We start from the raw sequence: 13752 nt of genomic DNA on the forward strand, positions 1-13752 counted from the left end.
GAAGTGAGGGGAGATGCCCGCCGAGGCGTAGGAGCTACTGTGCACCCGGCGTGAGTCACCCGCACACCCCCGCCACGCCGTACAGGCGTGTCTCTTTGTGACCCGAGTTTGGCCAACAGGCATTCTCAGTTCCACCCCCAACCCCCAGTCTGGCTGACACGAGGCGGAGGGAAGGTGCGGAGGTCGCTGTCGCCTACCCAGCGGAGCCGGGCGGGCGGGGAACAGGGGCGCTGATTCGCTGGAGAAAGGACCTTCTCGAGGTTTGACTTTACTGGCTTCTTAGCTCTTGAATTGGTTTTTTCTGAAGGAGATTGTGAAGAAGCCAAGGTGCTTGCTGAAGATTACACCTGTCTACTCTGTTACCCATTTACTCTGGAGAATTAACGCTTATTGTACTTTTTAAAATAAAACTTGTTTTGGTGTCCGGAAAGTTTGTGTTTTAGTATTTCCGTTGTAATTTATTACCTCCTGCTTGAAATTGAGTCCCAAAGGAGTTTTTAGGAGAGAGGGTAGGATCTAACCAAACAAAATAGGCTCAGCCAGCCAGTCAGTGTGTCTTTCCTTCATCCATGGAAATGTGTGTGTGATGTCACAGCACTAAGGGCAGATGTTTCCTATTTCTTTTGGGGTAGTCAGTCCCCGAATGCGCTGATGTTTTCCATTAATGTGAATAATTTCATCATTAATGGATTTCAAATTTTTTATTAGAGAAGCATATGTAATTGCTCTGGTCAACAAAATCTAAATTACTTGCTCAACAGTTTATATCAGTTTGCAAAAATGTACATCGTGTAAGTTTAGCATCTTACTTAATTCGTACGGATGTAATTAATGATTGGGGTTAAAACCAGGGTTTGAATTCTGGCTCTGCTACTTATGGTATTCTTGGGCAAGCTACTTAAATTACTGAGGCTTTTTTTCCTTATTTCAAAATAAATTATAAAGCTTCGTAGAGTTGTTTTTCAGAATGAAATGACATTATATATAAAAAGAATATGAAAGCTATCTCAATAAATATTGTCTTTTCCCAAAAGGTGTTATAATTATTTTACCTTTGGTGCTTTGTTGACTGTGTAATGCTAAAACGTCATTCACACTTTACAGGTTTGTAAGATTAAACACAAGTATCTTTATTAAAGAATGATCTATTTTACAGTAGTTGTAAAATATATCACTGAACTCTTAGAACCGTGGAATGTTAATGCTGGAAGAGATTTTAGGGAATATATGGTCCAATAATTACTTCTGTGAGGGAGACTGGTTGAGGAATAAAGTGTTTTAGGCCAAAACAGTTTCAGAAAAAAAAAATTTATTGCTTTTTTATTAACTGCTGCATTGGGAAACCACAGACTGGACTGCTGTCTCAAACACTAGATATTATTGTTTGTAGCGTGTGTTTAAAGATTCTATTTAGGATACAAAAGAAAAAAAAAACCATTGAGGCCGGGTGCGGTGGCTCACGCCTGTAATCCCAGCACTTTAGCAGGCGGAGGCAGGCGGATCACGAGATGGAGATCGAGACCATCCTGGCCGGCGTGGTGAAACCTCGTCTCTACTAAAAAATACTAAAATTAGCCGGGCGTGGTGACACACGCCTGTAGTCCCAGCTACCCAGGAGGCTTGATGCAGGAGAATCGCTTGAACCTGGGAGGCAGAGGTTGCAGTGAGCCGACATGGCGCCACTGCACTCCAGCCTGGCGACAGAGCGAGACTCCGTCTCAAAAAAAAAAAAAAAAAAAAAAAAAAACCATTGAGATAACTTTAAGTTCAGTTGCATCTGAAGTGATTACCAGTAAATATAGTTTATGAACTATCTGTATCTCTTAAATTTTTGTTTAGGAGATGTCCTTTGACCTTCCGCAATGATCTAAAACATTTCAAACATGTTACTAACTGTACAGACATAGATGCTCACCGTTCAGTTGGTTGAAGACTGGCCTGTTGTAAAAACAATTTGTCACCAAGAAGATTCTTGTAGAAATAAATGGCAAGAAAAGACAACCAAGTAATCTGTCATTTTATGTTTTGTCAGCAGAGCACTGTCAGTTTAAATTTACCTGAGATCTTCACCTTATTCAATTAATACCCTAAGTTCTTTAGTTCACTAGGTCTAAATTCAGAATTTGAATAAATAAGATTCACATGCCTTACTTTGTAGTTTAACTAAAAACTGAATCTCTTCAAAGGGGGATTTCACAATTCTGACTTCTTTCTGAAAGAATGAGCTTATACTGTTTTTATAATGGCTAAGGAAATTGAAGTTTGGAGAAAAAAATATATACAGTAGCTGCAAATAAAATACTTAGGAAGTAACCAAGGAAGTTAAAGATCTCTACAATGAAAACCATAAATACTCCATGTTCATGTATTGGAAGATTCAATATAGTTAAAATGTCTCTAATACCCAAAGCAATCTACAGATTCAATGCAATCTCTATCAAAATACCCATGACATTCTTCACAGAAGTATTTTTAAAAATCGTAAAACTTACACAGAACCGTAAAAGACCCAGAGTCACCAAAGTTACCCTGAGCAAAAAATAAAAATGGAGGAATCATGTTACCTGACCTCAAATTACACAACAGAGCTATAGTAACCAAAACAGCATGGTAACTGGCATAAAAACAGACACACAGACTAGTAGAACAGACTAGAGAACCCAGAAACAAATTCATTCACCTGCAATGAACTCGTTTTTTACAAAGGTGTCAAGAACATACATTGGAGAAAGGACAGTCCCTTCAATAAATGGTGCTGGGAAAACTGAATATCCATATTAGAAGAATGAAACTGGATCTCTCTCCTCATATACCAAAATCAAATCAAAATGGGTTAAAGACTTAAATCTAAGACCTCAAACCATGAAACTACTATAAGAAAACATTGGGGGTGGGGCATGGTGGCTCACACCTGTAATCCCAGCACTTTGGGAGGCCAAGGCAGATGGATCACTTGAGGTCAGGAGTTTCAGGCCAGCCTGACCAACATATAGTGAAACCCTGTCTCTACTAAGAATACAAAAATTAGCTGGGCAGAGTGGCGCACGCCTGTAGTCGCAGCTACTTGGGAAGCTGAGGCAAGAGAATCACTTGAATCCAGGAGGCAGAGATTGCAGTAAGCTGAGATCATGCCATTGCACTCCAGCCTGGGCGACAGAGTGAGACTCCAGCTCTCAAAAAAGGAAAAGAAAACATTGGAGAAACTTTCCAGTACATTGGATTGGGTAAAGATTTTTTGAATAATGCCCTACAAGCACAGGCAACCAAAGCAAAAATGAACAAATGGGATTACATCAAGTTAAAAACCTGCACAGGACCAGGCATGGTGGCTTATGCTTGTAATCCCAGCACTTTGAGAGGCTGAAACAGGTGGGTTGCTTGAACCCAGGAGTTTGATAACAGCCTGGGCAACATGGCAAAGCCAAAACCGCATCTTTACAAAAATACAAAAAGTAGCTGGGCATGGTGGCATGTACCTGTGATCCCAGCTACTTGGTAACCCGCAGAGGTCAAGGCTGCAGTGAGCTATGATCATGCCGCTGCATTCCAGCATGGGCAACAGAGAAGCCCTGTCTCAGAAAAATAAAAAATAAAAATGAAAACCTTCTGCACTACAAAGGAAACAATCAGCAAAGTGAAGAGACAAGTCACAGAATGGGAAGAAATATTTGCAAACTATTCATCTGATAAAGGATTTATAACCAGAATATATAAGGAGCTCAACTATATAGGAAAAAAAATCTAATAATCCACTTTAAAAATGGGCAAAAATGCTGAATAAACACTTTTCAAAAGAAGACTTACAAATGGCGAACAGGTATATGAAAAGGTGTTCCAACATCACTGATCATCAGGAGAAATGCAAATCAAAACTACAATGAAATATCATCTCTCCTCAAAGTGGCTTTTATGCAAAAGATAGACAATAACAAATGCTGGTGAGGATATGGAGAAAAGGGAACCCTTGTACACTGTTGGTGAGAATGTAAATTAGTACCACCACTATGGAGACCAACTTGGAGGTTTCTCAAAAAAACTAAAAATAGAGCTTCAGTATGTCCCAGGAATCCCACCGCTAGCTATAGACCCAAAAGAAAAGAAACCAGTATATCGAGGTATCTGCACTCCCTTGTTTACTGCAGCACTATTCACAATAGCCAAGATTTAAAAGCAGCCTAAGTGTCTATCAACAGATGAATGAGTAAAGAAAATGTGGTACAAATAAACAATGGAGTACCATTCTGCCATAAAAAAGAATGAGATTATCTCATTTGCAACCACATGGATAGAACTGGAGGTCATTATGTTAAGTGAAAAAACCAGGTGCAGAAACACAAACTTCACATATTCTCACTTATTTGGCAGTAAAACATAAAACAATTGAACTCATGGAGATAGTAGAATGATGGTTACCAGAGGCTGGGAAGAGTAGTAGGTTGGGAACTGGAGATGGTTAATGGGTACAGAAATATTAAGTTAGATAAAGTGAATAAAATCTAGTATTTGATAGCACAAAAGGGTGATTATAGTTAACAATAATTATACATTTTAAAATAAGAGTATAATTTGATTTTTTGTAACACAAAGAAAGGATAAATGCTTGAGGTCATAGATACCCTGTTTACCCTGATGTGATTTTCACACGTTGTATGCCTGTATCAAAATATTTCGTGTACTCATAAATATATACACCTACTACATGCCCATAAAAATTACAAAGTAAAAGAAACCTAACTATAATTCCTTTTCCAACATAGATTCTAACCCTATATCATTCTGTTACTCTCTGGGAGACCCTCCCCCACTCTAAAATGTCCTTATATATCCTGAGAAGGTTTCAAATCAAGACAAGAATGCCATTTTGTCTACACTAGGACCTGTCTAGAAAACAAACCTCATTCCTCAATTGGTTCCACAAGTCTAACTACTATAAATGCTTGTGGATTCTGGAGTGCCCTCAGGCATTTCAGGCTTTTTTTGTTTTTTCTTTTTTTTTTTTTTCCGAGATGGAGTTTTGCTGTTGTTGCCTAGGCTAGAGTGCAATGGCGTTTCAGCTTCACCGCAACCTCTGCCTCCTGGGTTCAAGCAAGTTTCCTGCCTCAGCCTCCCGAGTAGCTGAGATTACAGGCATGCGCCACCATGCCCAACTAATTTTGTGTTTTTACTAGAGACGGAGTTCACCATGTGGGTCAGGCTGGTCTCAAACTCCTGACCTCAGGTGATCCACCCGCCTCAGCCTCCCAAAGCCCTCGGATTATAGGCATGAGCCACCGCACCCAGCCTCATTTCAGGCATTTTAATCTATTTACCTAAGACAGGTTACCCTTTAAATTGATTAGAATTTTATTTACAGCTTAACCAGGAACCAAATAAAGCAGAACTCCCAGGACATATACATAACCTGAATCTATCCTGATCAGATAGACTTCATGCCTTGGTGATTTAAGAATCAGGAATTATGTGAAAAAATACTCCCATCATCTGTCATAAAGTTAACTGTATTCTGATTTTTTTATTCCAGAATGTAAGTTTCCCTTTCACTTGTTGCATTCCCTGAGCAATCAAGTAATCAAAACATTTTAGAGCTGCAAAGGATTTTGAAGAGTTCAAGTCACTTACCACTAAGAAACTGACATTCCGACCAGTGAATGGTTTTATAGGTTATGAGGGACCAGAAATCTGCTTTTCTGGCTCCCAATCAATCTGATTACCTTGTGTGAGATTCTACTTTATTGATATATTTAAACATAGCCCATGTCAGCATTTAGGATTTTCTAAAGTACGTCGAGCAATCTTTGTATGCCGTATTATCAAACAGGAAATAAAAATTACTAGAATCCTTATTTCTAGAAACTGAATAAGTATCAGAAGTTCTTAACCTTGATTTTCAGCTCTGCTACTGACACTGAAAATCATTTTGGAAAAGTGCAGAGAAAACACGATGGGTAGATATTTTGAAAGGAGGGACTAGATCAGAGATGGCAGATAGGTTATACATCCACCAAGAGTTACTCCTTCTCAAACCCATAGTTGACTATGGTAATTCTGAGATGTAGCCTTGGGATCCTACTTAGTAATTCACTTCTAGATAGTCAGTACCAGTTGATGGGAATTAGCATGCAAGATAAAATTGATTTTCCATTCCTGGCAGTAGAGTTGTAAAGCAAAATTACTGCAGTAAATGAAAGATTAGACAGGAACTTAATAGTCACTTTATTTTCGGTTATTGAGATACCAGTCTCCTTTCATTTGAATTGTTGGCATCATTTTGTTCATTAGCTAATTAGTAACAGGTAACAAATGTGAAAATCCCACATATTATATGTTAGGATTTAGTATATGATTTGGTTAGGATCAACTACAAATTCTAAGCATGACTAAAGTTTTTTTGGTTTTGTTTTGTTTTGTTGTTACGGAGTTTCGCTCTTGTTGCCCAGGCTAGAGTGCAATGGTGCAATCTCGACTCATGCAACCTCTGTCTCCCGGGTTCAAGCGATTCTCCTGCCTCAGTCTCTGGAGTAGCTGAGATTACAGACATGCGCCACCACGCTCAGCTAATTTTGTATTTTTAGTAGAGATGGGGTTTCTCCATGTTGGTCAGGCTGGTCTCGAACTCCCGACCACAGGTGATCTGCCTGCTTCGGCCTCCCAAAGTACTGGGATTACAGGCGTGAGCCACCGCGCCAGCCAAGCATGCCTAAAGTTTTAATTAGCCTCTCGTAGTTTCAATAGCAAAGGCTTACTCAAGTTAGCACAAGCAATGAGGAGATTATTGTAAAGATCAACATAGAGCAGCAGTGGAGGCACATATCCCTTGTAAATCCCGAAACAGAAACTGTCACGCTAATAAGCCAAACTGGAAGTAGATCCAAGGCTAGATACTTCAGCCCCAAGACTTCTTGATTCCTCTCTAGTGCTTAGTTATAAACATGAATCAGCTATGTTACTTCCTCAGTTTGCTTCTCACTACCAGTTAACTCAGTCATTTTTTCTATGCTTTATCTTTTTCTATCTCTTTATAGATAAGTATAGCTTTCCCGTAACATAGGCTTGCCTCATGGCTGTGATACTATGATACTGCCTCATGACTTTTCTGTATTCTTTTTTTTTTTTTTGAGATGGAGTCACTCTGTCGCCCAGGTTAGAGTGCAATGGCACGATCTTGGCTCACTGCAACCTTCCCTGGGTCAAGCAATTCCCCTGCCTCAGCCTCTGGAGTAGATGGGATTACAGGCGCATGCCACCACGCCCAGCTAATTTTTTTTTTTTTTTTTTTTTTGTATTTTTAGTAGAGACAGGGTTTCACCATGTTGGCCAGACTGGTCTCAAATTCCTGACCTCAGGCAATCCGCCCCTCTTGGCCTCCCAAAGTGCTGGGATTATAGGCATGAGCCACCACACCCGGCTCTCTTTTCTATATTCGTCTTAGTAATGTCTACTAACGCTTGAATCTTGAGCTCTTTTCCCAGGTCTAATTCCCAAGGGCTCATCTTTTTACAGCAGAACATTTTGTTTGTTTCTGGTCAGCCCAGGATTTGGTCTCCAGCATTGGTCACATCAGAAATGATAAAGGGAGTTCTTAAAATCCCAAACATGGCTTCTTTGCCATTACTTTAGAAGGGATACTATAGGTTGAGTATCCCTTATCCAAAACGTTTGGTGTCAGAAATGTTTCAGATTTCAGATTTTTTCAAATTTTGGGATATTTGCATTATGTCGGTTAAACAATCCTAATCCAAAGTCCAAAATGCTCCAATGAGCATTTCTTTGGAGCATTATGTCATCATTCAAAAAGTTTCAGATTTTGGAGCATTCCAGATTTCAGATTTTAAAATTATGGATACTCAACATGTATAGTGGGGTCCTGTATAGGTTTACCTCAGGACAACAATAAAGCAGGTCTTGACTGATCTATCTTGAGTTTGTTTAATTAAAAATTTGTTCTGGGATGGGCACATTGGTGGCTCATGCCCGTAATCCCAGCACTTCCGGAGGCCGAGACGGGCAGATCACTTGAGATCAGGAGTTCGAGACCTGCCTGGCCAACATGGTGAAAACCTGTCTCTATTAAAAATGCAAAAATTAACTGGAAGTGGTGGCACACGACTGTCATCTCAGCTACTTGGGAAGCTGAGGCAGGAGAATCACTTGAACCTGGGAGGCAGAGGCTGCAGTGAGCCAAGAGTGCGCCACTGCACTCCAGCCTGGGTGACACAGGAAGACTCTGTCTCAAAAAAAAAGAAAAAAAAATTATTCTGAATTAAAATATCAAATTTTAATATGTAACAAATTAAAACTTTTAGCCTACTAACTTGCATACCAGTGAATCAATGAATGTCTTTATACTATAATTATTATAGATTATTAACTAATTATTATCTAATAATGAAGTGACCATATATGTATCTGAGTCATCTTTCACTTAGGTTCATAATAGAGGCTAATATTAATACAGTGGCATACAGAGTTTTTGTATAGATATATAAATACTTTCTTAAAGTACTAATGTGTACTTAAAATAGCGTTTGACATGGTCAAAATGACAAATCACATTCTAAGTTTTAATTATTATAAGAAATATGGAAAGTAATATGTAAAACTAATTTAAGGAGATGCTATATTTCAGGAGATAATCTTTTAATTTTGATACCATTAAAACAATTAGTGGTATTTGTTAGGGTTTTGTAGAGCTACAATCAGTACCAGATCAGAGGAATTTTAAGTTTTGTTGGAGATAAATCCTTATTTTAACATAAATCAAGGAAGAGCAATGCTTTGAAATCTGGAAAAGCTTCAGCTCTTGTGTTGATATGATTAGTGTATCCTTAAGGATTATCCTGCTTTGATAATTCCTTTTAGAGTAATAATTCAGCTACCTTATTTTTTATTTTTTCTTATATACATTATATATTTTTAATTGTATCATACATTCTTGTAAACTGCCATAAATCCTGAGGAAAAACACAGGAAATAATACACAAATGAAGCCTGATATATATAAAGACTGGCATTTTCATCTGGAATGATTGTTCATGTTTTTTATTATTGAGGCATCAAAACCCAGGAAGAAATGTATATGGTAAAACAGTTTTCATCATTCTATAGCCATTTTAACTAGCCCAAAGGCTAATTAAAACTTTAGGCATGCTTAGAATTTGTCGTTGATCCTAACCAAGTATCATAAATTCTGTCTTTCTACTTCCAAATGTGTATTTCTACTTCATGTAAAATGCTATCTATTTAACCTTAATTTTTGACCAAGAAAAGATGAATTATTTAGAATAGTAAAGTATGTCCTGGTCACAAGTCCATTATAATGTAATTTGTCACGTTACTTAGTTGTATAGATTTATACTCATTTCATTACACAGTCCTATTTACTAGTAATATGTCCTTTAGAGTTAGAATAATAAAGATTATATATATTTCTAAGTTTTCATTTTTAGTTTATTTAATGTTTTTGTGTTTTCCTTTTTATTTCTTGAACAAATCAGAGACCAGAAATGAGTGGAATGCTATCTTAAGCCAAAAAAAAACTATTACAATTTTTATTTAATACCACTCAAATGAAGAAAGATAAAAAAAGAAACAAAATTCCAATTGATAATTATCCCATTCAGACATTAGTAAATATGTCGCTCAATCCAAGTCGACCTTCCTCATCAGAGGTAAGAAAATCTTTTTATACTAAAATATAAGAAAGACTTGCTTATCATTGTTTTTGAAAAGTTTTATAAAAGCAAAAACATAAATTATATAAAGTATTAGATATTGACTCCACCATGATCCCAACTTCATATATCCCATTGCCTGGTTATACTTCTCGTGTCGCTAACTCACTTCCTCTACCCCAACCATATTGGGATCCCCAATGCATTGATTCTATCACCTTTTTTACTATTTCTCAATTGTATGGTTGAAGGTGGTACCCTCCATATCTAGCTTAAGTTCCATAGAGCAGTCATGATCACTCCTTTGCACATACTTTTGACTCCTTGCCCCTCTGTCACTTCATTGTGCTGCTTGGCAAAACAACAAACGTGGTTAATGCTTTTCTCCACCTGTTCTGTACCTACACCTGAGCAGCTGAACATGGCTAGACAAAAAAATGTATACCATCATAAGTACCATTCTCACTTTAAATTCATGACCATGAATTTCAAATGGAATCTTTTCTGGTGGGCAGTCTTACTATCTGCGACTCATTAATTCACTCTTTCACTCTTCTAAACAAGTATGTCATACCATCTTAGACCCCCAATACCTTCTCTCTATTTTCTCTTAAACCAAGTGCAATCAAGATTTCATCTCCATTATTCCACCAAAACTGTTCTCATTAAATTCACCCTTTCATTACTAAATCTGTTGGTTAATTCTGATCCTAAACATTCTTGATCTATGTGTGCATAACAGCTGACACCATTAATCACTTTCTCTTCCTTGACATAGGCTTCACTAGGCTTCTAGCATACATATTATGTTTGTTTTCTTCTTACCTCCCTGGTTGTTCATTCTCAGTCATCTTTACTGGGCCTTCATCTTCCTCCTGACCTCTTAATTTGTGAATACATCAAGGTTCAGCTCTTTTATGTTTGTTTTCTTCTTACCTCCCTGGTTGTTCATTCTCAGTCATCTTTACTGGGCCTTCATCTTCTTAGTGACCTCTTAATTTTGAAATACATCAGGGTTCAGCTCTTTGTTCTCTTCTCTGCCTACACTCATTCCTTGGTGATCTCATCTAGTCTAATAGATTTAAATACCAACTTTATGCCAAGGATTTCCAAATTTATAGCCTTATCTCAGTCCTCTTTCCCAAATTCCAGATTCACATAGGCCTATATTCAGCTGACTAACTGACATCTCCACTTGGATGGCCAATAGATATCTCATCTTAATATGTCTGAAACTGGATTTTTTTTCCCTTCCCTAAAACTTGCACTACCCATGACTTTTGCCATTTCAGATACTGAAAGGTTAAATCTATCCTTTCAGTATCTGAGGCCAAATGCCTTGGAGTCATACTTGATTCTTCTTGCATACTTGAGTCTTCTCCTTGACTCTTCTTTCAAACTCCACTTCCAATAGATTGACTCTGACTCTTCTACTTGACTCTTAAACTCCACTTCCAATTGATTGACTCTAACTTTTAAATACATACAAAATCTGACTGCTTTTTAATAACCTTTACTGCTAGCACATGAGTCACCATTGTCTCACACTCTAATTATTCCAGTAGCTTCATAACAAGTTCCCTTTTCTTGCCTCTTATAGTCTGTTCTAGCTATGATCCCCATCACTCAACTAATTAAGTAAAGCATTATGTATATCCTGATATAATGCAATATAAAATACAGGACACCAGTTATAAAATATTATTGCCCCTGTGTCACTTGAAGGCTGTATAGTTAACTGTTTACAGGAGATAAGAGAGGTTGGAGAAACAAGTTAAATGACACCTTAGAGATAATGAAGTATATTCAGAATGTAGAACATTCTATAAGACAACTGGCTCAGTATCTTTTAAAAAGTCAATGCCATGTTAAAAATAAAAAGCAAAAAATAGGTTTGGGAGCTCTTCAAGATGAAAGTTTTAAAAGACATAACAACCAAATGCATTGTGTGATCTTTGTTTGAATTCCAGGTTAAGAAAATATTTCAAGGACAATTGGGAAAATTTAAATACGGACTGGATATTAATTGACATTAAGGAATTTTAATTTTTTAGATGTGAAAATGAAACTGTGATTATGTTACAGAGGTTCTTATTTTTAGAATATGGATGCCAAATAATTTAGGGATATAGTGTTGCGATGTCTGATTTACTTTGAATATTTTATTCGGAGAGAGAGAATTACTCTATTTATATGTATGTTTAAAATTTTTCCTATTAAATAAAAATATATGTCAGATCTTAATGTTTCTCTTAAAACTATGCATTAGCTTCCCATTTTGTAGGTGAAAATGGCTCAGAAGGCGCTATATGTTTCCCCTCTACCTCCTTATTTTTCTGAACTTATCTTCTACTACTCTCTCCCCTACTCTCTCTGCTTCAATCATACTGATATGCTCTCACCTTAATACCTTTATTTTATCTCTTTCTGAAACTCTTTCCATCTAGATCTTCACTTGGCTAATTCCTTCTTTTCCCTTAGGTCTTTACTCCGATATCACCTCTTCCATGAGACCTATCCTGACTATTTAAAACTGAAAACTTCTCCATCCCATATCTTCCCATTCTTCTTTACCCCGCCCTACTTATTTTTTCCTAGTAGCTACCACTTTATAATATCTATATTATCTATTAGTGTTTTGTGTTTATTGTTTTTTTAATTTAAAAAACTTTTTTTAAATTTTACTTCTTAGAAGGCAGTATTTATTGTTTATTGGCTGTATTTCTCACAAAGCCAGGACTAGTCTGAGGCAAATGAGGTACTTGCCATAGATGAAAAATTTAAGGGGCTACCAAAAAATTGTTTTAGTAAAATTAATGCAAAAAAAATCCATGATGAACAAGATACCAATATTTTAAATAAGAGACAGAATCCAACAGTGCCATCCCTAATCATTTTGAAACCTGGGGCAAAAGAAAAAGTATATGCCCCCATATATATATGTGTATATATATATATACACCTTGTAATGTATTTTTAAAATAGCTAATGGTTTTAATGAAAATATTATTGATGAGCAGCTTCCATTAAAGCCAGGAAAGTAAGATTATAATAAATCAGGGTGTGAGTGTAAATAGAATATTTAACCTTAAAATAATATTGTCAGATTTAATATGTACTTTAAAATTTTAAAATATTTTTTCAACTACTTTATTGTTCTGGAAAAAAACATTAAAATGTATTTTTTAAGAAACATGTATATAAATATTTAGTTCGAGAGAGTTTCCCCCTGTAAAATATTAATATATTTATATAAAGATAAGGTCATATTTACTTCAAATTCTTAAGGTTTTGCAAATATTCAATAGTATAGTGAGGGGATAATCTTTTAAGTGCTCTAGTGTTCAAAATGCAACATACAGAAAACTTCACTATCAGATCTATACAAACATTTTAAATTTTTAGTTAATATTTCATCATCAAAAGCATAGAAGTAATTTTCTTGATTTATAAAAACAACTTGAAGAAAACCTTATGCTCAAGAACCATTTTTATCTCCTATAAAATTACTAATATTAACAGTAGGCCACAAAGCAAAAGTAAAAATCAAAAAAAAAAAGAAAAAAAAAGAAAAACAGTAGGCCATATTCAAACTTTTAAAGGTTTCTCAGATATTTAATATTGCATTCAAGAATATTCATTGAAATGCTTTGACTTTTAATATGCAGGGAGTATCAAACTTAATTTGATTAAAAGATAAGACTACATTTGCAATCGTTCTGTTTCTGTTGTGGTTATATGAATTTTTTTTAAATAGAAGGACTCTAATCAAGGTCATAACAAAACATCAGTGGAAAAGTGGATACTTACATAGAAGCACAGACACACAGACATGCCCAAAGTAAGAACAATCGTTCCTTTCTCATTGGTCAGGAATAGGTTCTTCCTGGAATTCTGGGGAATTGCTGAGGGCTAGCAATCATCAGAACTGTAATAGGGAGAAAATATACAAAGGATAAAGATTCCACAAGTTCACCCAGTGGAACTGAGTAGGTGGCAAGTGAGGTGAGGTAAAGGTTGATGTTAAGAAAACTAGTCTTGGTGCCCTAGGATTCTTACTGCAGACCACAGAAAAAGCACC

General features: G+C 36.5%; 1 protein-coding gene across 1 annotated transcript in view; it reads left to right on the top strand.

Moving 5' to 3' along the window:
• Positions 1 to 13752, top strand: part of SPATA1 (spermatogenesis associated 1) — a 47110-nt gene that overhangs the window by 178 nt on the left and 33180 nt on the right. The window contains exon 2 of the mRNA XM_010382541.1: positions 9495 to 9668. Coding sequence (XP_010380843.1) covers positions 9567 to 9668 — 102 coding nt within the window. The 5' untranslated portion in view covers positions 9495 to 9566. The remainder of the gene's footprint in view (positions 1 to 9494; positions 9669 to 13752) is intronic.

This window comes from Rhinopithecus roxellana, chromosome 12 (genome assembly GCF_007565055.1).
Source record: "Rhinopithecus roxellana isolate Shanxi Qingling chromosome 12, ASM756505v1, whole genome shotgun sequence".
Classification (NCBI taxonomy): Eukaryota; Metazoa; Chordata; class Mammalia; order Primates; family Cercopithecidae; genus Rhinopithecus; species Rhinopithecus roxellana.